Source organism: Neolamprologus brichardi, chromosome 3 (genome assembly GCF_056152115.1).
Source record: "Neolamprologus brichardi isolate AB-2024 chromosome 3, ASM5615211v1, whole genome shotgun sequence".
NCBI lineage: Eukaryota > Metazoa > Chordata > Actinopteri > Cichliformes > Cichlidae > Neolamprologus > Neolamprologus brichardi.
In genome coordinates, this window is record NC_142106.1 from 2,575,724 (window position 1) to 2,602,749 (window position 27,026).

Here is a 27,026-nt window from a genome sequence, read left to right on the forward strand (position 1 = left end):
CCCTGCATGAAGTCCCAGAGGGGGTTATAAGGAATAAAGTCAAGTACAGTCAGTTTACATTCAGTAAACTCATGTTAGACTTTATGTTGTCTAAAAGCACAAACAGCTGTGTTGTTGTGTTTGCATTCAAAGAGCGCTCTTACCGAGTACGAGGAGCAGGAGTGGCAGCAACATCTTCATCTCCAGATAAAGTCCTGATAACAACAACACGCAGCTGCTGATGCACTACAGGTTTGGTCCTCTTAATATAACCTGATCATTTCCTGTTGAGCCTTCAAAATATTTATTTATTTATTTTTTCTTTTTAAAGCAAATGACAGAATTAAATTTAGAGGAGAAACAACACGTCTACAGGGCTGTTTGCTGCTCTACACTTTTAGAAAAAGCATCTTGAAAAAACGGTGATATTCCGGCAGCTGGGTCGCCAAAATACGACCGTAAAATAACAGAAAATAACTGTCCCATAAAAATACGGTTATTTCAAGTAATGAAAATACAATTAGTTGCACTAATTTGACATGGGATCTCGCCTTTTTCAAGTGCCGCTAAACATCATATTAGGAACATGTTAATGTGATTAGACAATGAAATCATCTATAAATAGGAAAAAAAAAACATCTTAAAAAAACGGCAATATTCCGGCAGCTGGGGCGCCGGAATATTTATTTTGCCATAGTCGTTAATCTTGTCAAACGTCACTACTTTCTGGCAGGTTTGTGGTTCTATCAGTAAGAAACAGAGACGTCTGGAACACACAGATAGTTCATCTTAAACAGATATGAAGTCAACTGTAACCCTGTGAGCGCCCTGCATGAAGTCCCAGAGGGGGTTATAAGGAATAAAGTCAAGTACAGTCAGTTTACATTCAGTAAACTCATGTTAGACTTTATGTTGTCTAAAAGCACAAACAGCTGTGTTGTTGTGTTTGCATTCAAAGAGCGCTCTTACCGAGTACGAGGAGCAGGAGTGGCAGCAACATCTTCATCTCCAGATAAAGTCCTGATAACAACAACACGCAGCTGCTGATGCACTACAGGTTTGGTCCTCTTAATATAACCTGATCATTTCCTTTTGAGCCTTCAAAATATTTATTTATTTATTTTTTCTTTTTAAAGCAAATGACAGAATTAAATTTAGAGGAGAAACAACACGTCTACAGGGCTGTTTGCTGCTCTACACTTTTAGAAAAAGCATCTTGAAAAAACGGTGATATTCCGGCAGCTGGGTCGCCAAAATACGACCGTAAAATAACAGAAAATAACTGTCCCATAAAAATACGGTCATTTTCATTAATGAAAATAGAGTTTGTTGCGCTAATTTTACATGGGATTCTGCCTTTTCCAAGTGCTTTTAGACATTAAATTAGGAACATTTTAACGTGATCAAACAATGAAATTACCTATAAACAAGGTCAATGAATGTGGCAATATGAATCATAATACGTAAATGTACAGAAATATACAGTTAACAGTTGGTTTAAATAATAATGGATTGCATGCCCTGGGACAGACTGACAGAGGCGAGGCTGCCATATCGTACCATCGGCCCCTCTGGCCATCGCCAGTAGGCGGTAGGTGAAGTGTCTTGACCACGGACACAACGACGGAGAGTGTCCGAGCCGGGGCTCGAACCGGCAACCTTCTGATCACAAGGGGAACTGCCAACTTTTGAGCCACGATCGCCCTAACTAGCAATGATAACAATACTTATGTGACGTAACACAAGCTTATAGGGATCATGTTATATGCTTTTCCATGGCATTACATTTGAATTCAATAGTTTGATCTTTCAAATAACGGACAGATATTTGTGAAATCATGATACATTTGTGAATGTATTTTAACAATCTAAATATGAATATGTACAGACAGATACATTTAATAATCATGAAAATTATGTTTCATTACATTACAGTGATTTAACGTTTATTTACATTTGAAATGTGAAGTCAAAGTCTATTTACGTAACTTTAATGATATTCTAGAAGAACAGAACATTACTGTAAAATGTACAGTAAAATACCTTCAAATTAGGATTTCGCTCGCAGCCATACCCGCGACCTGGTTGTTGTTAGTTCACATTCATTGGCCGATGCTTAGCGTCATGTTATTGTTTCCCAACATCCAATGGCATGTCACATTGTTTTCATGGCCACACCCTCACCCCAGGTGCAGAGGCCTATTTCTGTTCTGAGATTTATATTAATTGCAATTCCTAACTCTACATTTCTTGTTCAAAATTTATAATTAGCACAGCATGGCCGTGCAATGTTTTACATTGTGGCATGCAAAGGAATCTTAACAAAGAAGCTCACAGAGAGAGATTGAGCTTGTCATCCAACCCCAAGCTGGTAGGGGGAGCTTTTTATTAAAACACTTGCTGGTGCTACGTTGTGCCTCAAGGTTCAACAACAGCACAACAGAAGTCACTCATGGTACAGCACTCCCTCTACAAAACAACAACTGTCAGTGACTCTGCACCACGGCATAAACACAACATTCAAGATAACAGTTAAAAGTAACGTAACCATAAACAATAAAACAAGAACATCTAAGCAGCTCATGTCCCAAGGCATGATGGGAGAGAACTAGCTGTTCCCCCAACAAGCCACAATATGTTTTTTTTAGTTTTTATTCCTATTAATTATATTTTCACTTGTTACCTCTTAATTATTGAATCAGACCTAGGTGACATGAAATTTTCAGCAAAATTATAATTGAAATACTCCTTTAATTATTGATTATTCTCATTAATTTTCGATCATTTTATGTATTTTTCCATAGTATTACATTTGAATTTAACAGATCATTCTCTCACATAACAGACAAATATTCGTGAAATTATGATACATTTCTGGATGTATTTTTACAATCTAAATATGTATATGTACAAAAAAATATATTTAAAAAACAAGTAAATTGTGTTTTACTATATTTACAGAGCTGTTACGTTATTTTACCTTTGACATGTAAGATCACAGTCTACTTGTGTAAATTTAATGATATCCTAGAAAGACAGTACAAAACTGTAAAATATACAGTAAGATACTTTGACATTACTATTTTTTGGAACAGTGTGCCACAAAAAAGTAACCTTCATACAGATATGATGAGAACCACTCTAAGGCAGACCCAGATACACCGACCCAGTGTTTCAGCCTTTCAAGTAGGATATTATATTGAACTGTATCAAAGGCCGATGTGAGGTCCAACATCAGGAGAAGAGAACATTTTCCTGCATCGTTTTGCATCAAAATATCATTGGAGACCCTAAGAAGGGCTGTTTCAGTAGAATGGGTTATACGAAAGCCAGACTGAAGTTTGTTAAGAATATTATGTTTGTATAAAACTGCTATAAGCTGCTTAGCCACATCCTTTTCTGAAATCTTATCAGTAAATGGTAGTTTTCTAGAGAAGGGTCTAACTTTGTTTTTTGTTTTTTAAGTGGGTGTATAGCAGCATTTTTAAAATAAGCAGGGACTTTACCAGATGTCAGTGAAGTGTTAATTATGGTGAGCACACAGGGGCCAATAGAATGGAAGACATTTTTTTATAACGATGCAGGCAAACTGTCAAGCAAACAGGATGATTCTTTCATTGAGATATCTATTTTTAGCTCAGATAGTGAAAGAGGAGAAAAACTATCTAAAATACAGACCGAGCTGGATTAGGAGCTGACAATGCATAAGATGATAGGGAAAAATTATTTCTTATATCACTAAGAATGCAAGAAAGTTGGAAGTGATAGGGGCAGCAGGTGGAGCAGGAGGAATAATGTCAGTAATGGTGCCAAATGAAACTAGGATTACCTCTACTCTTTGCAACTAGATAAGAGAAATAGGCAGCCCTCAGCTCTCTAATTGCATTGTTAAAAGAAACTAACAGATCCTTTAACTAAAGGAGATGAGCATTTAAATGAGTTTTCTTCCACAAGTGCTCAGCTTTTAAGCGTTTTAAGCAGTGAATATTGTCATTTAGGCAAGGTGAGGACTTGTAAACTGAAGCTGGTCTTAGCGATGATAACTGGAGGTTTCCCGCTGGGTCTTCTGGGAGCAAGGGCTCTATGTGAGCGGTCCACCAGGATGTCTTTGTCCAGTTGCAGAAATTTTTTCAATAGGGTGGAAACTGAGCGTCCTCCGCAACACCCACAATATGAATATTGCACCTCTGCATTCTTGCCTCCATATCTTCATACTTTTATTTAATGCTAAACAGCTCAGACTGTAATCCTGCACCCGTCCCTTGGAGGCTGACAAACTTGTCCAACCATGACGATAAACCCTCTTCCAGGTTGCTAATGGTGGACTTGATGTTGTTAATTTCTGAGCGGACTGTAGCCGTGTTTTTAGCAATCTCCCTCTTAACTTCCCTCAGTTCGTTCTTCAGGGAGTCAAAATCCTCTGCGAGCGCACATCTCAGTTCTGACCTGATAATCGTGGAGATATTGTTTTTCAGAGAAGAAAGCATGTCCGATTTCAAACCTTCATACTTTATCACGGTGTCCGACTGCGAGCAACACGATGAACTCCCACTTACTTTATTAGCATGTGCCGAGGATGCGCCTGGCCACTTCCCTGAGGAGCCAGTATATTTATATTTACGGAGTTTAGATGCCATTTCAGTTGTAACTACTGGTCCGTTTTTTTCCATTGGTCATTGTAAGACTCCTTGTGCTTGCCTCAAAAGGTTGTGCATTAAAACTTTTCTTTTTGAATTTGAACATTTAGGTGCAATGGCCTCTCAAATAGCAAAGGTATTGTTGTCATTGGATGCTGAAGCAGTTGGCTCACTCAAAGAAGGAGTGAATTTCAAGAAAAGCCCAGAGGATGGCAAGTGTTACATCATATTTAAGAGCAACAATGACTTTAAAGCATGCAAGAACCAGTGCAAGCATCAAGGGGGGCTGTTCATCAAAGACATTGAAGATCTGGATGGCATGTGAGAGCAGGAGCAGATATCAGTGATTATACATTGTCAATTTTTGATTATAGCTGACAGAATTTTCTGTTCCCTCAGGACTGTTAAATGTACCAAACACAACTGGAAATTAAATGTGTCAACAATGAAATATGTGAACCCACCTGACAGCTTCTTGCAGGATGAGCTTGGTAAGTTCTGTCTGTAAAATGCCATTTACTGTATATTGATATTCCACTTCCTGCAATATGAGTGTTGGATGTTAAATCTGAAATATAAATATGTAAACTGTAAAGGTGCTTTACGGGATGTGTGGGGACCTTAAATATAGCTCTTGCCACAGTAGGCTCTAACAATCAGAATAGCAATTACCTTCACTACTTTATTAAATTAAATGCTAAACTGGTAGAGGGCCTCTTCTAAAGAATAACATGACAATTTATGTCAGTAATTGTAATCAAGAAATGTCAAACATATTCTTTCCAACAGACATTTCCATGCTGCAGATGACTGGGATGTAAACTGTTTAATGCAATGTAATTCTCTCCTTGGTAATTTACATTTTTTTCCACTCATCCAAGTGACTTCTTCAGTCTCAGCTGACTGCAGGTTTCTCCAACCTTATGAACAGTACATTTGCACAATGACTGAAACCAGCCCACTGAATGAACAATGGGCTGTAAGGTCAGTTCTTTGATCATTAATATGGAAATGGTGCCAGTGCTGCAAGTTTCAGTCATTGTGCAAATGTACTGCCTCCTAAGAACAATAATTAAACATTTGTGAAGAGCTCTGACCAGGAAAGCAAACCAAAACAAGAAACCAATGTCAAACATATCCTTCCAACTGACAATTTCCACGACTGGAACTGTTTAATGTAATTTATTCCTTTGAAAGTAATAACAATTATACATTTGTGCCAAAAAGCCCACTACAGTATAAATACATGTGAGTCAGTATGAATGACCATATTTAATGCATGGATAATAATATAATGAGAATAATATAAATACCATTTAAATACTACTCCTGAGCTTCTTGTCGCACTTGCAGAGGTATCAATGTTGGATGATGGGGGGCTTCAGTTGGTGGAACTGAGCCCCGTTGATCCCTGGATGGCTGATCCTCGAGAACCTCTGGAGCTCCAGAAGGGAGAAGTGAAAGTATGTGTTGCTGTTACACTTGAAGTAACAAATGTTTTACAGAGTTTTTCAGTCACTGCTGTGCATTGTTTTACCCTTATTAGACTGTTATGCAAAATTATCTGTGTAATAAATTATATAAGTAATAATAATAATCTTAATTATGTCAAAGTATCTCAATAATGAATGAAGAGGAAGGTCTGTGTATTCAGACTCACCTCTGGTGCAGGTGCCCACCTCTCAATTTTTTAAATGCATGTAGACATTGAAGGTTGTCGGGAGGGGCCGTGCTGACACCTGCTAGCAGAAAGCATCATGCCCTTCCCGTCTTTTAAATGCACTTTAGAACAGCAAGCAGCAACACTACATATGAGCAGGTGGAGAAAGGTATGGGGTCTTCACACACACCCGTTCTCTTTTTGCCATTGGGGACGGGGGCTGGGAGGAGGAGTTGGCTGTCTGGTCGGGGTCTGGGATGCTGGGCCTCACTGCTACTGCTTGTCTCCACACAAGGGAAAAGGGCAACATCTCCTGGGTCTAGGGGCAGATTGCCCCTCCTGGGGCGACGGTACCTGGACCTGAGGGTATAGAATATGTTTGGGGAGTGTGAGTGTGTCTACACTGTTCATTTCTGATTGTCTCCACATTAGGCAAGGGCTGCGTATTTACATATGTGTGCATGAGGGTGGGAATGCACGCTTGTGCCTGTGTGTGCCTGTTTGTCTATGTCTGTGTGTTAGGTTACGTCTTAGACTCCATCTCTCTGTGAACATCTCAGCCCCCCCAGGTGTAGGGGCCTATCACCTCCCACCACACTCCCTGCCGGTGGCTGATGCCCTCAGCCATCGGTGCGTTGGTGGTTCTTGGCATCCGGGGCTGGGCGCTAAGTTATGTACCAATTCACTCCCAGTGGCTCTTGGCTGCTTGACAGGGCCTGGCTCCCCCTGTGGCTTCTGCACCGTGGCTGCTGGGTGACCCCAAATCTGGGGCTCTCCTCAGCTCTTTCCAGGAGAGGGTGCGGCTGCCCCTCTGTTGGTCCTCCTTGGGCTCTCGTGCTCTGGGGGACCTCTGGATGTCTAGGGCCTGGATCTCCTCCATGCCTGCTAATAATAATAATAATAATAATAATAATAATAATAATAATAATGAATGAACTAAGAGTGAAAAGTACATCAAGTACAGTCTCCAAAACATAAATATTCTTTTACTTTCCCCTCAGGTGACATACTTCACCCATGCCTGCATGGAGCTACAGCTTGGCAAGAGAAGGTTCATGTTCGACCCCTGGTTGAAGGGTCCTGCGTTTGCCAGGGGCTGGTGGCTTCTCCATGAGCCTCCAGCAGACGCCCTGGACAGGCTTTGTGGTGCAGATCTCATCTACATCAGCCATATGCACTCAGACCACCTCAGGCAAGCTCTGCTAATATTGTTAAATGCATAAAAATATGCATTACATATTACTGCCATTTTTGTTTGAAGTAAATGATTCAGAGCAAACACAGTATAGTACAGTATAGTATAGTATGGTAGTTTTTGCTTCAGCTGTTCTATTCATCTTGATTACATGGAATTTTATTGATTTCTTATGGCGCAATATTGTAATCTACATTACAATACTTGATCCATGACCAGCTGCAAGCAAAATCAAAAAGAGGAAAACAGCACCAGCTGCATACAGTCACAGTAAAGAGAAGGTATACTATCCTTAAATTAAAGGATGTAAAAAGACTTTTACATCCTTTAATTAAAAAATAATTATAATTAATTACAAATTATTACAAAAGTAATGTAGAGCACTCTGCAATCTGTCCCAGTCAGTACAGTGTACTTACTCTCAGAAACAAAATGATCAGTGTAAAATTACCAAAATTACCACTACTAAAATTACTTACTTAAACTTTAAATGTTTTACACAATATTTCAATTTACTTAAAGAATAATTATTTTTTGTTTCATGTAAATATCTGACTTGGTATTATGTTAATCTAATGTAGCCAAATTTAAGTACTTGTACATACAGTAATTTCAAATAAAAATAACTTAATTAATACTATTAGAAAAGACAAATAAAAAAATAGTTATTAGTAATTTTGCAATGAAAACTACATAATATAATTAGAACTGTTATTGAATATAATTCAGAATCAAAAATCTGTTTCCATTTTTTCCACTTTGCTTATCTCTCCCTTCTTTTCTCTGCTTTGAACAGCTCTTTAGAGCTCCTGAGAGAAATAAATTTTTTTTTTAGAATGTTACATATTTTTATTCCTACTGGCTAGAACCTCAAATACAAAATCTACAAAGAGACCAACTTTCAGAAATGAAGGGTGTTTATATTTACAGTGCAGGGCACTGACTTTTTCTGTTTCCTTTATAGTTATCCCACGCTGAAAGTGTTGGCAGAAAGAAGGCCGGACGTCCCGATATATGTCGGTGACACATCCAGACCAGTGTTTTGGTTAGTAATGAAGTGGAGCTGAATTGTCCCCATAAATTACAGAGGAAATAAATTATCCAATGTTGGTCTGTTATTCACATACTGGTATATTCGGTGTGACAGGTATATAAAGGAAAGCCAAGTTAAGCTGACCAATATTAAAGTCCTTCCCTTTGGTGTTTGGCAAAATGTAAGTCACTGCCTCTATCATTTGTTTAAGAGGAATTACAAAAAAACCCATTTTGTATATTAAAATCATATGATTTCCATAAAGAAGTAAAAATGAATCTTGCTGTCTCACTCAGATTGATGATCACCTGAGATTTATGATCCTGATGGATGGTGTACATCCTGAAATGGACACATGCATCATTGTTGACTACAAAGGTGTCATTTTGAATAATATAATTACTTGTGCTTTAAAAATAAGTCTGATTATAATATAAAATGTTGTTTTTATTGCAGGTCATATGATCCTCAACACTGTGGACTGCACCAGACCGAATGGAGGCAGGCTACCACAAAATGTGGACGTGATGATGACTGACTTTGCTGGAGGAGCTTCTGGATTCCCGATGACCTTCTATGGAGGGAAATACAGTGGTGAGCCCGAGTTAGGTTTGCTTAGTTAGGTTTTACCTCCACCTACACACAACAGCATCTATGCTAGAATCTTTGACGGTTACATGTAGCTCTTTTAGCGATGTAAGAACTGACTTTTCAAACTGATATGTTGTGATCAACAGTGTCAAAGTGCACCAAACTGCTGAGATGAAGCAAATGTTGTTGATGTGTTTCCAGATTCCTGGAAGGCAGAGTTTATCAAGAATGAGAGGAAGAAGCTACTGAATTACAAAGCTACACTGGTGAAATCCCTGCAGCCGAGGATCTACTGCCCATTCGCTGGATACTTTGTGGAGGCTCATCCATTAGACAGGTAGAGTTTGTAATAAGGGTTTGCACAGCATCAGAGATGAATTAATAAAGTGCAGAGCTTTTTGGTTTTGAATTACTTTTATGTTCCCTAGCAGAAGAATCCTCACAACAAAGTTAGCTGATCTGATCTAAATTCCAAGGTCAAAGCTGATATGTAGTTCATCTGGGCAAGTTAATATTTAAAACACAACTATGTACAATAACAAACAAAACAGGGTTTGGTCTATATATGGGCTCCTTTTTCTATCTATTCCCTGTTTAATTGTAGCTCTGTTTCAGCTGTCTATGTGTCACAATCAGCAGGGCTGACTGTGTGTAGAGTGAAGGGTGGACCCAAATGCAGACGAAAACAAAATGTGAAACATGACTTGAATAACAGAAAATGAGCCGTTTATTGAGGCTCGCAAAATAACTGTAAAAAAAAGGCAAAGCTAACAATAAACTAAACTGGGTGAGCTAAATTAAGTAAAAACCTACAACAGGAACATGGACTTGACATGAGGAAACTTAACATAACTTCTTAGCTTGAAAAAAAAGCAGACGATCTGACAATGACACACTGAAAACAGAAGACTTAAATACACAGGAGGTGATTAGGGGAAGTGGGAACACATGGAGGAACAGCTGACTGACATGAGCCTAATGACAAGACAGGGGAAGTGAAACTAAATATAATGAACAAAGAACACACGACTCCTTCAAAATAAAACAGGAAACACTGAAACTAGACATGACAACAAGCTTAACAGACCTAACACGTGATGAATGATACAAGAACTCAAACATAGAAACCAAGCAAACAATAAATAATAACTGCCTTTCCTTAATTAAAGCTAAATAGGAATGACACAAACTAATCACAAATCTAAAATGAGACAAATACAAAATGAACTCAGAGACCCAGCCTGTGACACTATGAGCTGATATGCAGTTTGTGTTGGCAAGTCAATCTACAACCATGACTCCACTTTGATGAGCTGCTCCTTTTATACTGAACTGTGTTTATAACTGTCAGCAGGTTAGATTCATTTATCATTGATTTTAAGATTTTCTATCAGTTTTTTTTTTAACATTACACAATTCTCCCAGTCTTGTGTTGCTGCTGCTTCGATGTTTGTGAAATGTGTTGTTAGCATAAGACCTTTAAACTGAAGACTTTTTTTCTGTTTGATTCAATACATTTGTTATGTTATTAAATAAGGATGTGATTAACATTATCCACATCATACACAGCATTCATGTTTTCTGGAAACATGGTTGTACAACACAGTTGTGGCCTTATGTTTTGACAGTGACACTACTGCTAATGACTGTCAAGTTAAACACATGAGACCTAATTTGTGTTTTATGTGTCCCTTTACTTATGTGTCTGTTTGTACTGTGTGTTGGTTGGAAGATACATAAAGGATACGAATATCAAAAACAGTGCAGAGGACCTCAGTGCACTCATTAATAAGCTTGCACCAGCAATCAAAACTTGGACACCGCAGCCAGGTGCTGTGCTGGACCTCGGCCTCGCTCTGAGAGACCCCACCAACAGGTTGGAATAGCTCACATGTTTATCTGTGTTTTCCATTCCTGGTTGATGTGGGAAAGAAAGAGACTGTTATTCCATCTCTGTAATACAACTACATAAAACACAGTCTCTACAATGCCAGTGTAGAAACAGATCATTTTGTTTCTGAGAGTCTGATGAGGAAAAAAATTTCACTGTCCAAATATTCATTGTCTGCACTGCAAATGTAAAAGTAAAATGTGCCACTTTTATTGATTTTTCTTTGAGCTGTAGCTTCAGCCCTGTCTTTTTCCCGTTTTGATGTAAGTGCCCAGTAAATGTATATGACTTTGATTCTTACTGACAAGCTACTGCTACTCAATTATTTCATGTAGAGGAGAAAATCCAAATCTGACTGCATTTGCCTATGTTGTGTGATAACATGATGGCATTATTTTGTTAAAAAAGTTATTATCATTATAAAGAGCACAGGCAGGATTAGTAACTTTCCAAATATACAACAGGGGTCTCAAACTTAAATGAGGTGTGGGCCACTGCTGGCATTGTCATGTCATTGGAGGCCAGTTTAGTGTTCAAGTAAAATGGTACTACAAAACTAACAAACAAACAAACAAACAAACAAACAAGAAATAACGACTAATAATTGTGAAAATGTAGCGTTTTGTTTGGTTTGTTTGGGGTTTTTGTTTTTTTTAGATATTGTATAATAAGACAAAACTGCAAATGTGAATGCAGATTTTTTTTCCTCCCTCTTAACTAACTGAAGCCTTTGATTGAACTACCAAATAAACACACTGGTACTCTCTTTGTGGCTGCACTTCGGTTATCATTTTGTTCTTATTTAACAAAATAAAAATGCAGACATAAGTGTACACATTCGTTTTTGACTCTCACTGAACTAACACAGCCAGTCACTCAGTATGTTTGTACTCTCTGCTCATATTGCCTTCATATGGCTGCAAGTGGTCCCTGGGCTGTGAGTTTGAGACCCCTGTAACACATCATGTAAACTGCACATGCAAGTGTTAAATGAAATATTTTCTTTGCAACTTTCTTTGCTAATACCAACCGTAGGGAGGCCATCACCAATCCCCCAGCTAGTGCAAAAATCTACAAGGACAGCTGGGAGTTCGACTTGTATGTGAATGAGTTGAAGAGCGCCATCAAGTCTGACATATTTAAACATCAAAACTGGATCCAGTTTTATTACACATGGGCTGGCTTTCAAAACTACAACCTGGTTGTGCGGGTAAATGGTTTTGACAGAAATGTTTTACTTTTCTTTGGCATTTACTTTATTTTCATGATCTTTCCTACTTAAAAGCATTTCTCTGCTTACTGCTTCATAATAAATAAATAATAAAGAGGCCCCCAGAAAAGTAAAAATATATACACTTGTCCATTTTTGCAAGGTTGGGGGGAATGCATAACCCCCCTCCCAAAAAAAGGGGGAAAACCCCCCAAAACTATTGTATATTGTGACCCTGTAATGGACTAGCAACCTGCTAAGGGTGTACCCCGCCTCCCACCCTGTGAAAACTTAGACTCCTTCCTCTGTGAACATGAGTTAGATAAGTGCTAAAAAATAGATGGATGGGAGGAAATTCAATAAGGAGAAATCATTGGAAGGAACTAAACATGATTTATTCACTTACAGAATTCAATTAAGGTATTTGGGATTAGACTGTGATGGCCAATCGCAGCAGAACAGAATCCCAGCAGTGATAGGGAAAGGGCAGGACCGCCCTCTGAATTTAGACTCTGTGAGTTGCACGATGGTGTCTGGAAGGGAAAATGACAGATGAGATTTAAAGTCGGCAGAGCAGAGGCTGATTGGCCTGAAGAATCTGTGGGACTACAGATCTTCCTTATTGAATTTATGAATAAGCTTCATTTGGCTAATCCAATGAGCTAAGCTGTTAGCAAAGTTGTTATTCACAGTGACTGACATTTTTTAATGCACATAATAGTGATTTTGGTATTATTTTAGTTTCAGTTAACCTTGTAAGCCATAAAGTCCTATGGAGTGATCTATAAAGTTTAACAAAATTAAAAGGAACTCCAATATTTTCAGTCTGACATTTCTTGTTTGATGAACATACATGAACATTGGTGTACTTTTTTTTTGTTATACCTGAGCAGAAATGTTCCTTGTCTTTATCTTTATATGTTTTTTTTAAAATTTCCATCATGCCTCAGCAGCCTCTGCAGTACCTTAACAGAAACTAGAAATAGAGATGTAGTTCACATCCTGCAATGATGACATTTTAAAATGAAAGACAAAAAAGCAAAATAAAAACCCAGCTCTCTGCTCTGATTCCTCATCGTCAATTCCCTTCCTTCCAGCTGTTATGAATCACCTTGGCTCACTTCTTTTTCCATTACATTGCTATCTTACTCAGAGTGGATGCAAATCTGCTGAAATGCACATGTCTCTGTGTAGGTCATTGAAACAGATGACAAGTTTGAATGCATCACTGATGGTTATGACTATCTGGTGGACTTTCTGGATCTTTCATTCCCCACAAAGAGACCCAACAGAGAGCACTCCTACTTGGAGGTGAGTCACTATAGAGCACTAAACACACAGACAGCAGCATAACAGAACCTGAATAATAGTAATTTCTCATGACTACCAAGATGATTTCATGATGAAATTATCATGTGTTCCATCTAACATATGAAACATGTTGTTCTGCTTGCTTTTTTGTTTATTTGTTTTATATATATATTAGGGGTGCAACGATACACAAAATTCATGGTTCGGTTCGGTTCGATATTTTTTCGATACCAAAAAAATGTTTAAAAAATGTATAATTAAAATTATAAATATATATTTTAACTCAAAAGTACAGTTTTTAAATATAATGTTGCTGAAACAACAAAGTAATAAAAAAAATCTATCTGATCGAGAAATCACTCATCTTTGGAAAAGAGAGTTTATTACAGAGAAATGGCTCTTTCCGAAATAAAAGCTATACTATACGCTTCTTCTGGGCTATATTCTCAGCAGCATATTAAACATATCAGGTCCACATAAGGAGAATCATGTGCTAACAGCTGTTTAAATGACTCGGGTAAAGTTTGTAGCGTGCGTGCTTGTTGTTTTTGTCTGTTTTCACTTTTCTTTGCACTAGGATGATGTCGGAGTAAATGTGCAGTCATATTCGTTGTGTTCCCACTAGTGCTGTCAGCGTTAATCTCGTTGAAATGACGTTAATGCCACAACACGGCAAATCTCCGTTAACGAGCTACTGCGGATCGCCCCGTGCGTGGGGCTGGATTGCCAACACGTTAACGAGCTAACTGCGCTAACGCACTAGTTCCCACCAATGTAATTGAGCATTGCGTGGCACATCCAACATACTTTTAGTTTTGTACATGACGCGCTTACCTTCAGGGTCATACGTCACATGAAAACCAAAATTGTTCCAAACGCCAGATCTGAATGAGGGTGGGGGAGGTTCAATTTGCCATGTTGCAAGGAGAGCTTAACTTCTGTCTCGCTAGCTTGCCCTGCGCTCAGTTAATCTGCGTTCGACTACTCCGCCTAGGCTGCACTGTCGAGCGCAGATCCACTGAGCGCTTAACACAGACAGCATCGTCAGAAGGAAAGTTGATAAAATAAATTAAAAATTTTGTATTGTTCAATACATATGCGTACCGAACCGAAAGCACTGTATCAAACGGTTCAATATCGATACGAGTATTGTTGCACCCCTAATGTATATATACTGTTACCACAACTATAGGTGTACTTCTGAAATAAAGGTGTCACAGTCCTGGGTTGGTGACCCAGTGTATTGAGTTTTGTTCTATTTTTGATCTTTGATTTCATCATTGTTATCTGTATTAGTCTTTTGGTTTCTGTCACAGTATTTCTAGTAATTTAGTGCTGTGTTCTGTGATTTCTAGTTCTTCGATTTTGTTCCTGTGTCCTTTTTGTTCAATGTCAAGTCTGTGTCTGTCATGCACTACCTGTTTTATTTTGATAGTCTTTGTCCTTGTGCAGTGTGTTTAATTTTGCTTCTCCTTGTCTCGTTATGTCTAATTGTGTCTCCCTCCTGTTTTCCATTTCCCTGATTGCTCCACAGTCTATTTAAGCCGTCTGTTTCTCTTTGTCAGTGTCACGTTGTACACCCCCTTGATGCTGTGTGTTTGTCTTGTAGCCCTGTTACATTCCTGGTGTTTAGTTTCACGTTTTACATTTCAGGTTTTGGTTTGTTTTTGTAAGTGTTTAATTTCATCAAAAGTTTTTCCAGCAATAAAAGCTGTGTTTTGAGTTTAAGTCCCATCTTTGAGAGTCCTGCATTTGGGTCCAATCCTGCCTGCTACACAGAACAATGCGATCATTACATGGACCCAACGGGTTATCCCAGGAGTGGGACCTGGCCCGCATCCAAGACCTGATGATCTGAATTTCCCACACCTCAGATATCAAGGCAAGCGTGGTAGGGATAAACGCCATCAAGGCGATTATAGAGGGGAACCCTCATTTTCACCAGCGCCCAGAAGTAACGGGCCTGGTTAAAGAGCTGCACAGGGTCTGGGACATGCTACAAGCTTGAGAACTAGCAGACTTTGTCCGCTCACAGCCTTCCATGCCTGCAGTTCATCCGTCTGCTGTTCAGTCTCCTGCAGTTCAGTCGTCTGCTGTTCAGTCTTCAGCTCAGTCTTCTGTTCAATGTGCAGCTCAGTTACCTGCTCTGTCACCTGCTGTTCAGCCGTCAGTTCAGTTACCTGCTGTTCAGCCGTCTGCTGTTCAGTTGTCTGCTGTTCAGCCACCTGCTCAGTTGTCTGCAATTCAGTCATTGGCTCAACCGTCAACCCAGCCACCTCCATCCTCTGCTGGAAGCTCTGTAGAGCTTGTTCAACCAGCTAAGGACTTCGTCTTGCTGGCCCTGCCAAGACAGACCGCTTGCACTGCACAGACCCAGCCGTTGCATTCCGAGCCAGCTTTGTTCCCTGTGCAGTTACAGTTAACTTCATTCCTGCCAGAAAACTCCGCGCCTGCTGGTTCTGTTTAGTCTCTGCTAGAGGTTTCTGGGCCTTGTGGTTCTGTCTCGTCACCGCCAGAGGTCTCTAGACCTGCTGGCCCTGCGTCTGTCCCTGCTAGAGGGTCCGAGGGGCCCATTCAGCTGTCTGTCTCCACTGGAGGGTCCGAGGAGCCGCTTCAGCTGTCCTTTCTTCCCACTGGAGGTCCCGAGGGATCGTTTCAGCCATCCTCTGTTCCTGCTGGACATCCCAAGGGGTCCCTTCAGCCATCTGTCTCCGTCGGAGGCTCCGAGGAGCCTGTCCAACCATCAGTGTCACGAGCAGTGCCACCAGATCCATCATCTGCAGCAGCCATGTAACTGGCCATTCAGCCACTAGGGGTTGCCACACCATCGTTTAGTCCTTCCCTGATCTGGTCCTGCCTTGTCTGGTCCTGCAGCTGCCACACCACGGCCATGTCCAGCATGTCCACATCCGTGTCCAGTTCCAGCACAGCTTGCTCCTCCGCATCAGTGTCCAGTTCTAGCATGGCCTGCTTGTCTACATCCAGCTCCTCAAAGTCGACGGCCACTTTCCAGGTGCTTCAGAGTGAGAGCAGTAACCCTGGGAAAGCAATGGAGTTTCAGTGCAGAAGCTTTTTGAGTAATAATCATGTGGAATGTGAAGTGTTTGGACAATAATAATGAGGAGTCTGGTGAATTAATTAAGACCAGAATACAGTGACTGTAGTTAGATGTAGATGTCTTTGTCAAAAAATACTCCAAGGTTCCTCACAGTGTTACTAGAGGCCAAGGTAATGCCATAAAGAGTAAGAATCTGCTTAGATACCATATATCTAAGGTTTTCAGGGTCGAGTAAAATAACCTCAGTTTTATCTGAATTAAGAAGCAGAACGTTAGTGGTCATCCAGGTCTTTATGACTTTAAGATATTCCCGCAGTTTAACTAATTGGTGTGTGTCATCTGGCTTCATGGACAGATAGAGTTGTGTGTCATCTGTATAGCAGTGAAAATGTATGCTATGTCTTCTGATGATGCTGCCTAAGGGAAGCATGGATAATGTAAACAGAATTGGTCCTAGCACTGAACCCTGTGGAACACTATAATTGACCTTAGTGTGTGAAGAGGACGCTCCATTTACATGCACAAATTGGAGTCTGTTAGATAGATATGATACAAACCACTGCAGCGCAGTACCTGTAATACCTACAGCATGTTCTAATCGCTATAATAGGATATTATAGTCAACAGTAACGAATGCTGCACTAAGGTGTAGCAGGACAAGCAGAGAGATGAGTCCACTGTCAGAGGCCATAAGAAGATAATCTGTAACCTTTACTAAAGGGATCGTGGGGCAATTGTGGCTCAAGAGTTGGGAGGTCGCCTTGTCATCGGAAGGTTTCCGTTTCGAGCCCCAGCTTGGACAGTCTCGGTTGTTGTGTCGTTGTGCAAGACACTTCACCCGTTGCCTACTGGTGGTGGTCAGAGGGCCCGGTGGCGCCAGTGTCTGGCAGCCTCGCCTCTGTCAGTGGGCACCAGGGTGGCTGTGGCTACAATGTAGCTTGCCATCCCAGTGTAAGAATGTGTGTGTGGATGACTGGATGTGTAAAGTTGGAGTCCTTAGGGACTAGTAAAGTGCTATACAAATACAGGCCATTTACCATTTTAAAGCTGTTTCTGTGCTGTGATGAGCTCTGAAACCTGACTCAAACTCTTCAAATAAATCATTCTTCTGCAGATGATCTGTTAGCTGTTTGAGAACTATTCTTTCAAGGATTTTTGTTATGAGAGGAAGGTTGGAGATTGGCCAATATTAGCTAAGGCCACTGGGTCAAGAGATGCTTTTTAAGCAACTTTTTAACTACTGTTAGCTTTAAGGTCTGTGGCACATAGCCGATTATTAGAGATAGGGTTGATCATATTTAAGATTGAAACATTAATTATTGGCAGGACTTCTTTGAGCAGTCTTGTAGGAATGGGGTCTAAAAGACAAGCTGATGGTTTGGAGGAAGTAATTACTGAAGTTAACTCAGAAAGATCAATTGGAGAAAAAGAGTAAGTGAATATCAATGGTAATTAAAGTAGCTGTAGATAATTTTACTCTAATGGTTAAAATTTTATTTGTGAAGAAGTTCATGAAGTCATTACTAGTTAATGTTAAAGGGATGGTTGGCTAAATAGAGATAGAGGTAAAATTATTAAAAAGATAATCGACTTCTGTTGGAGTAGCGTTCAGGTAGCTGCTCTGCTCTATTTTGGTACAGTGGGTGGATTATATAATAATGCAGCTGCATTATATAGCCTTAAAAGCACTTGCAGCAACAAAAACATAATATTCCAGGAACACGCTTTGCCGATCCAATCAGCTGTTCATATCACTTCCTACGTTGGAATAGACATCAGCGCGAACTATGCGCTATGTCCGCCATTACTTGCCCGAAATCGGAAGTGACGTCATTTTCGCGGAAATTACCTTCAGGGCCTTATAAGCCTGTACTGGTGTTTTTTCATGTCATGTTTGACTTTATGACTTTCTGTATCATTTCTGGGATGCTTAGAACTCTAATTGCACTGCTGGATATAGTTTATTTTGATGCATATGCTTCTTTTTTGCAAATTTGCATTATAATATTCATTTTCGTTTTTCCTGCAGTATATAAAAATTGGTGCATTTCAAAAATAAAACTATGAAGGCACTCAAAATAAATTTCCTGTGGTGGGAAACTATTTTGTGCAACTCTTTTGTATTTACAGTTTTGAGGGTTACGCCTCTTAAATTTCTCTAACTAGAAATATATGTTAAATTTTGTAGTTTATTGCACTTTTTTGCAGTTTATGTAATTACTATGCACTTACTGCATACACATTATTAAACATTGGGCTATAATGGTTGTATTGATGTATTGCAACTTGAAATGCTCATAAAAATGGCACTACAGCATGTAAAAATATAATATAAGCTCTGGCAAACTTGGTCCTCTGGTAGATCTTAAAGGGTTAATGTATTAAGTGCTTGTACAAGATGTAAAAGAATCGTAGTTTGAGGAATTCACAAAATATTTCAAGAACATATTTACTTGCACAGAGCAGTAACCCTTCTTGGTTTCCTTTTAGATTAAAAACAGGATTGGAGTGATGAGGTACGTGGTGCTTCATGGCTGTCTATGGGATGACCTCTACATTGGCTTCCAGAACCGCATCAGCCGAGACCCAGACATCTACCACCACAAGTACAGACATTTTATCTGATATGTTTGAGAATTCTTTCATGTTCTGTAAATCTGTTTTTCTGTTCTTTGCTCGTTGACAACTCCTCATCCAATTGACTTTAAATGCAGTGGGTGTATTGCTGGCTTTTCAGGGAGTTTTTAGGACATCCTGATAACAAAGAATTGCAGTAGTCTAACTGGTCTTTTAGCGTCACTCTGAGAGTGGATATTTCTAATTTTAGAGATGTTGTGCAAATGGAAGACAGCAGTCTTAAATATTTGTTTAATGGATATGTCTTGGTCAAAAATTACTCCAAAGTTCCTCACAGTGTTACTGGAGGTCAGAGTAATGCCATCCACAGTAAGAATCTGGTTAGATAGCATATTTCTAAGATTTTCAGGGCCGAGTAAAATAACCTCAGTTTTATCTGAATTAAGAAGCAGAACATTAGCGGTCATCCAGGTCTTTATGTGTCATGGTCTGGCTGGCAGACCGTAGGGGTATGGGGGAAAAGGAGGACCCAGGCGCGGATCGCTATAGCTGTGTCCCAATTCAGGGTCTGCACGCTTGAAGTACGCACACTATGTACGGTGCGTACTACAAGTACGAGAAGTGCAGAAGTGAGAGGCTTGTGAAATGGGAAGGTCTAGCCTACGTCGCGCTATTCAGGTTGCCTAGCAACCATGATACTAACCGCGAGAAACGTTACATACAGTTTTGTGTGACAGAAATGAAGGAGAAAAAATGTTTTTTTTGTTTGTTCATTTTTGTCATGACATCACTTTGATTAGTTGAGTATCTGAGGCTGAGACCACAGGACTGTAAAACATGATTGTTGGGCTTCATTTCTGTACTGAACAGTCATTTAAGATTAGCTAGTAAATAACAATTAGCTAATGTTGTTCATGAGACTAAAATCATCTCACTGTTGTAATGTAAATATAATATGGCCAATATTATATGTATTGTCAGATTATTATGATATATATATATATATATATATATATATATATATATATATATATATATATATATATACATAACAGCAGTGAACTTGAACTCTGGGTCAAAGATTCAAGTTGCAGTTATTTATATGTTCTATTACCGTAAATCTTCACTCAAAGACAAGTATCTGTGACAGCATAGATGTATCTATACATATGTCATATATAAGAGACAAATATTGTTCGTTTAGTTTATTGGCATTACTAAATTTGGCTCATTGCTGACATATATGTGTAAAAACAAAATGTACAAGCTGTGATAACTGTTTTGGGAGAGAAAATCAAACCATGTCATAACTGCTTTAAGTCATACAGAATAGATATCAGAGCCTTAAACAGGCTGTCCTCTGCTAAATGGGTCAAACTGGGCAGAAAGTCTACAAACACATAACATCCTTATAGAATATGATGTAACACTATACAGCAACTTACCTCAGAATATATAAAGCATATAAACAATTAAAGCAATATGATGCAACAAACACAGCAGTGCTACTAATCCAAAATACTCAAAGTTTCATAGAACGGAAACAAACATTTATTTTTAGCTCCATTCTGCTGCTGATACATACTTTAGGTTTCTGAACATTAAACTTGTTGCTGCCTTTCATAGTGTGTAACTTGAAGGCACTGAGTACTTTCTCCCACACTGAAAATATACAATTATTTAAACATTACCTAATAAGACTGATTCAGGACAGACAATTACTTATGTTAAACTTTCCTAGCAGTCCTTCACAAACAGGGAACAGTCTGTCTATTCTCTCCATCTGTCAGCTGCTGCTGGCTCTTCCTCCTCCTCTTCCTCACACACTGCTGAGTTTGTCCTGGTGGATCATCAGGGGTGCAAAGCCTCACAGATGATGTGCAGCAGTGGGTCCCTCAGTCTGTCCTCACTCTGGACACTTGCAGTTGTCACACATGGAAATCAAATGTGTGATAAGCTGCAGGATTCAAACACAAGTGTAACTTATAAACACATGTTCATACTTTTATTCCACTATCAGAGAGAAAGAAACAGAGAGAGAGTGCAGGACAGACAGACAGGTGACAGTCTCAGGTGTACACACTGCTACAAACAGGAGGATTTAGTGTTTGTGTTATTACGAGTGCTAAACAAGAAGAGTTCCCAGATGGTACAGTGGACACATGTGTGACTGCTGTGATTAAAGCATCTTTCTTTCAGCTTAACGAGTGAACCGTCAGCTCGTTCAAACACACGTTAAAGTCCGTTATGCTCGACACCACCAAACAGAGGCAGCAATACAACATAGCTAACATTAACAGTGCAGTGAATCCTGCTTGTGCCGTGATATTCAGGTCTGCAAACCGAGCACAAAATCATCAGATTATCTGTAGAATTAAGGTCAACTATTGAACGGCGTATATTTTAAAGTAAAGGCTTTAAAACCAAGTTAACGCTGAAAGTACAAACATCACTAATGTCACTTAACCTTGCCGACATGTGGCCAACAGTAATGTTTTAATGTTTTTCGTTATTAAACATTCGCACATAAATAAGTGACGTCATATTCAGTACTTACTTTTGACAGTTCACTCTTCGGCCGCTCCCTCCTGCCGTATTTTGCGGCAAAATTATCCACACCCACCGCCGCGCTATGAATTGTGGGATATATGGGACCACGAAGAGTGCACCAGACCACGCTTGATATTTGGGGAAATTGACGGCGCATTCGGAGTATGCATTTGGAGTGCACTTCGAATTGGGACAGCCGTCGTCGTGTGGCGGTGACGTGATCGCACTTGAAATGCGTACTTCAAGCGTGCATACCCTGAATTGGGACACAGCCTATGTGTAGAGAGTGCATTTATTTACAGTGAGGTAAGAGATGCACAATAAATCCCTAGACTCCCATGTGTGTGTTCCCCTCCGACGTCCGTGCTCGTGCTCCCGGCATTTGTGGGCTGTCTCCCAATTCAGGGTCTGCAGCCTTAAAGGCCGCATTTTAAGGCCGATTACGTCACCACGACGCGACAAAGGCTGTCCCAATTCGAAGGCTGCCCGAAATGCGGCCCTCAAATGCGTCCTTAATTTCCCTGAATTTTAAGGACGTGGCGGTGTAGACTTCGTGGCCCAACATATCCCAGAATGCATAGCGCGGCGGTGGGTGTGGATAATTTTGCCGAAAAAAACGGCGGATGAGGGGCGCCCGAAGAGTAAACTTAAGTAAGTACTGAATATTATGTCACTTATTTATGAGCAAATGTTTAATAATGAAGATCATTAAAACATTACTGTTGGCCACATGTCGGCAAAGTTATGTGACATTAGTGACGTTTGTACTAACTTGGTTTTACAGCCTTTACTTTACAATATACGCTGTTAAATAGCTGAGCTTAATCTTACAGAGAATGATCAAAGCTCATGTAGAAACAAACAAACAAATGAACAAAAGATTTTATCCTTAATTTCTGTCAAACAAAGCTGTATGAAACGTTTCCAGCTGTTAGTATCATGGTTGCTAGGCAACCTGGGCAGCGCAACGGAGGCTAGACTGTCCCATTTCACAAGCCTCGCACTTCCGGCCTTAGCGGTCTTTAAGTACGCGGCCCTTGAAGATCGTTGAGGCTGCGTACTTTAAGGCTGCAGACCCTGAATTGGGAGACAGCCGTGTTTCTGCACACCCTGTGCGTGCTGCCCTTCTGGTCCCTCGTTCCACCTGCAGGACAATAACAGAAGCAGCCGTTAAACACTGAACCAGCGTACACACGATCCGCACTTCCTAATACTACACACACTGACTTGGAGTCTTAGCTTAATGATCCCGCGCCGGTGGGAGCTCCAACCGTCTCCTAAGTAGCTCCCCCGACGAGCCCTGATCACCAACAGGTGTGTGGCAGGAACTTCAGGTGTGGCCAGTCCTCCTGCAGGGCCACACCCATCAGGCCTGCATGTGGCTGTCCTCCAGCCACACATGTACACACCCTGCCTCTACATATGAGTGGAACACCGAACACAGCATAGTGCAGAAAAACACACATCCCCAAATAACAACAACAACAACAATAATAATAATGGTCCATCCTGCCCACGGACCCCCGAGTCCTCCAGAGCCGGGTCCGTGACATTATGTCTTTAAGATATTCCCGCAGTTTAACTAATTGGTGTGTGTTATCTGACTTCATGGACAGATAGAGCTGGGTGTCATCAGCATAGCAGTGAAAATGTATGCTATGTCTTCTAATGATGCTGCCTAAGGGAAGCATGTATAATGTAAACAGAATTGGTCACAGCACTGAACCCTGTGGAACTCCATAATTGACCTCAGTGTGTGAAAAGGACTCTCCATTTACATGTACAAATTGGAGTCTATTAGATAGATATGATACAAACCACTGCAGTGCCAAAAAAAATCTGGCCAGATTTCTAGTAACCAGAGCTGCTCCATCCAAAATGGGATGGATGCCGTCTCTCCTAACTAGACCAGGTTTCCTCTAGAATGTTTCCCAATCATCCAATTCTCTATAAAGCCCACCTCGTGAGCTTTATAGACAATTAGAAATTTTTATGTGTTTATCTTTATACATCTTTAATTGTTTGGAGAGTTGTCTGAAGGACAACACTTTAGTAATCCTGGGCTCTGGCTGACAGGCTCAGTACATACTAACACGTGGAATATTACACAGTCTGAGGTGTGATGTTAGAGGGCTGGTCATGGTGGTTGTGCTGATGCAAGACATGCTCAGATAGATCTGAATTCAAATTTTCTTTTGTTTTTTTCAGTACCTGTCAAAAGCAGCTATTATTGTAAGAAAAAAATACATCTTATCCATAACTAGGAACACCTGTGACTACTCCATTCATGATTCACCTAAAACAAATATCTTATATCAGTCAAAGAAGTTCAAATTCTCATAAAGTTTACTTTTTGAAATTTTTCTTATAATACATACAGGTGTATACTGAATTAGGTTTACATATGGTAAATACATTGCATTGGCACAACCATCACTACCAGTCAACTAATGTCACACTTGCAGACTGAGTAATGCTGGTGGTACATACTGAGCCTGAAAGAAAGCTGACCCCTGAGCCCGTTATCTTACACACAACTCTGCATACACTTTTGTGGATCTGACTCAGCAAAAATACAGCCAAGGTCACATGTAAAAGGACAGCCAATTCAAATGCTGGGTAAGTAAATAACTTACCTGCATTAGCAGTGCTTTGAGCAAAGCTTTAAGACTGTCATTGATACATATTTCTACACACTTACAGATTCAGTTGCACATTAACACATCTGATTACACAGACAGATCCACACAGATAAAAATGCATACAGACCTGAAGTGAGATACAAACATACTTTTTGCTAAAATAACAGTATGGGCTCAAATTGTGGTCATAAATATTTTGTACTTGTAAATCAGAATGCGAAGCTGTCAGTTGTTACCTTGTAGACCAAAATATCTGAAAAGTTTATGTTTGTGCATCTATAGATGAGAATTTGCGTGTGTGTGTGTGTGTGTGTGTGTGTAAAAAAAATATTTGTGTTTGTAAAAAGTTTAATTATTTTTGTCTTAACCCTTTAAGACCTACCATAGAACCAAGTCAGCCAGAGCTTATATTATATTTTTACATGCTGTGGAGCCATTTTTGGGAGCATTTCAAGTTGCTATACATCAATACAACCATTACAGTCTAAATTTTAATAATATGTCTGCATTAAGTGCATAGTAATTATATAAATTGCAAAAAAGTGCAATAAACTACAAAAAAATTGAAAATCGTTTTTGTTTTTCAACATATATGTCTAGTTAGAGAAATCTAAGAGGCTTATCCCTCAAAACTGTAAATACAAAAAAGTTGCACAAAATAGTTTCCCACCACAGGAAATTTATTTTGAGTGTCTTCATAGTTTTATTTTTGAAATACACCAATTTTTATATACTGCAGGAAAAACGAAAATAAATATTATAATGCAAATTTGCAAAAAAGTAGCATATGCATCAAAATAAACTATTTCCAGCAGTGCAATATGAGTCCTAAGCATCCCAGAAACGACACAGAAAGTCATGAAGTCAAAGATAACTTTTAAAAACACCAGTATAGGCTCATGAGGCTATATGGTAAAAAACTACATTTCCACAAAATGATGTCACTTTCGGTTTCAGGCAGGTCATGGCGGACATGCGATAGTTCGCGCTGATGGACATAGGAAGTGTTATGAACAGCTGATCGGATCGGCAAAGCGTGTTTCTGGAATATTATGTTTTTGTTGCTGCAAGTGCTTTTTATGCAGGTTTTGCAAAGCTATATGTGGAAGGAAACTGTGACCGAGGACAAGCTGATGGCATAAGATGTAAGTACAACTCCTCCGGTTTCATATGCAAAAAAAATTATTGCGCTAGCTTACGTGGTTGCAGAGCTACCGGGATTTAAAAATAGTTATGCAAAACAGAGCGTGCCCGCTCCGACCGGTTTTAAAGGGTTAAGGTCAGGTTACAGATACAAAGCAAAAAACTACATGTAAAACTCTGCACTCAAGTTCCTGAGCTGTCTGTGAGTTTCAACTTACACGTACAAATTTCCCATTTTTTTTCCCTTTCACTTGATTGGTCAATGTCATGTCAATCATAAATTTAACAATCCAATCACAGAACAGATGGGTTTGGCTGTCAGAGGGGTGCTTTACTTACGTGCTTTACTTAGAACTTAACACAAAACAATTCATAACTATGCATTCTGATTTAAAATTACAAAATATTTATGACCACAATTTGAGCCCATATAACAGCCCTATATAGGTGACACTTACTCCTGTTCTCTGACAGAAACGGCTGTTCCATACTGTGTGCGGGGGGAAGCAAACAGACAGATACACTCCTATTTTGGCATGTTTATTTGTCTGTTTTGGAATCGATATGAATTGCCATTTCCAAGCCTAATAGCTCTCAGTTTAACTATCACTACAATGAAATGGTTACTTTTGTGAGTAACTTTATGATTGCCCGCATGTGATGTGTTTAGAGGACATATGGAAATGATAACAAAAGAAAAATAACTTCAATAATAATAATAGCTACATGTAAATGGTCAATGTACTAGTCTACCATTTAATCACCTTCTTTTGTCCTCTAGGTTCTGGAAACACTTCCAAGCAGAGCTGCCGCTTTGCAAGCCCGACTGGGAACACTTCCAAAAGCAGGTCGTCCCCATCAGTGAGACCGGGATGGGAAATAACTGTGCCTTGTCATGAATTTGCATTCTGGATTTGTGAAGCTCAAGTTACTGTTTTCTGATTTATATTGTGAAAACCTGATGCCTATTTCAAAGGCACCAGGTGAGACTCAAGACCTTCTTGCTGTAAGCACCACACCACCTTCTGCTGTGCCTCTTTTGTGGTGGAAGATTTCTTTTCTGATGTACTGATCACTTTAGTAATAGTAATATCACTTTCTTACTAGCTGTATGCATTAATGTTGTTACAAGTGGGCCTCGTGTTTATGGCACCTTCACAGAGGGCCCATTGTAAAGTCAGAGACATTCAGGTGTGTGTCTGTGTGTGTGTGAGGGGGGGGGGGGGGGGGGGGGTAGATAGATAGATAGTGTGCAGCCCTTCTGCTCGTCTGTGGAAGTAGGGGAGGCAACAGTTAAGTGAAGAATATAGTCAGAGATCTCTCTCTTTGAAGGTATAGGCCTGTGAGGTGGGTGTGGGGTGGAATAAAATGCCTTTTATTATTATCTAACCTGCAGTATCCATATTGTATTAACAAATACAGCTTATAGCTTTCAGACTATATTAAGATGAGCAAACATACTGGCAATCTTTGAACTCTTGTTATGGGAATGACTATAATCATTTTATACATATTGTATTCTGTGCCTATAAAAGAGCTGTGGCTCAGT

The 27,026-nt window shown here is 39.7% G+C and overlaps 1 protein-coding gene across 1 annotated transcript; it reads left to right on the forward strand.

Annotated features, from left to right (window-relative positions):
• Positions 1 to 4,464: 4,464 nt before the first annotated feature.
• Positions 4,465 to 26,391, forward strand: LOC102786627 (cytidine monophosphate-N-acetylneuraminic acid hydroxylase-like). The gene is made up of 14 exons (XM_006806745.3): positions 4,465 to 4,937; positions 5,016 to 5,107; positions 5,970 to 6,079; positions 7,278 to 7,468; positions 8,436 to 8,516; positions 8,619 to 8,685; positions 8,801 to 8,882; positions 8,961 to 9,098; positions 9,297 to 9,432; positions 10,828 to 10,971; positions 12,022 to 12,196; positions 13,391 to 13,507; positions 19,056 to 19,171; positions 26,259 to 26,391. Exons 1-14 carry the CDS (start codon positions 4,465 to 4,467, stop codon positions 26,374 to 26,376), a joined length of 2,040 nt encoding a protein of 679 aa, XP_006806808.2. The 3' UTR covers positions 26,377 to 26,391.
• The last annotated feature ends 635 nt before the right edge of the window (positions 26,392 to 27,026 follow it).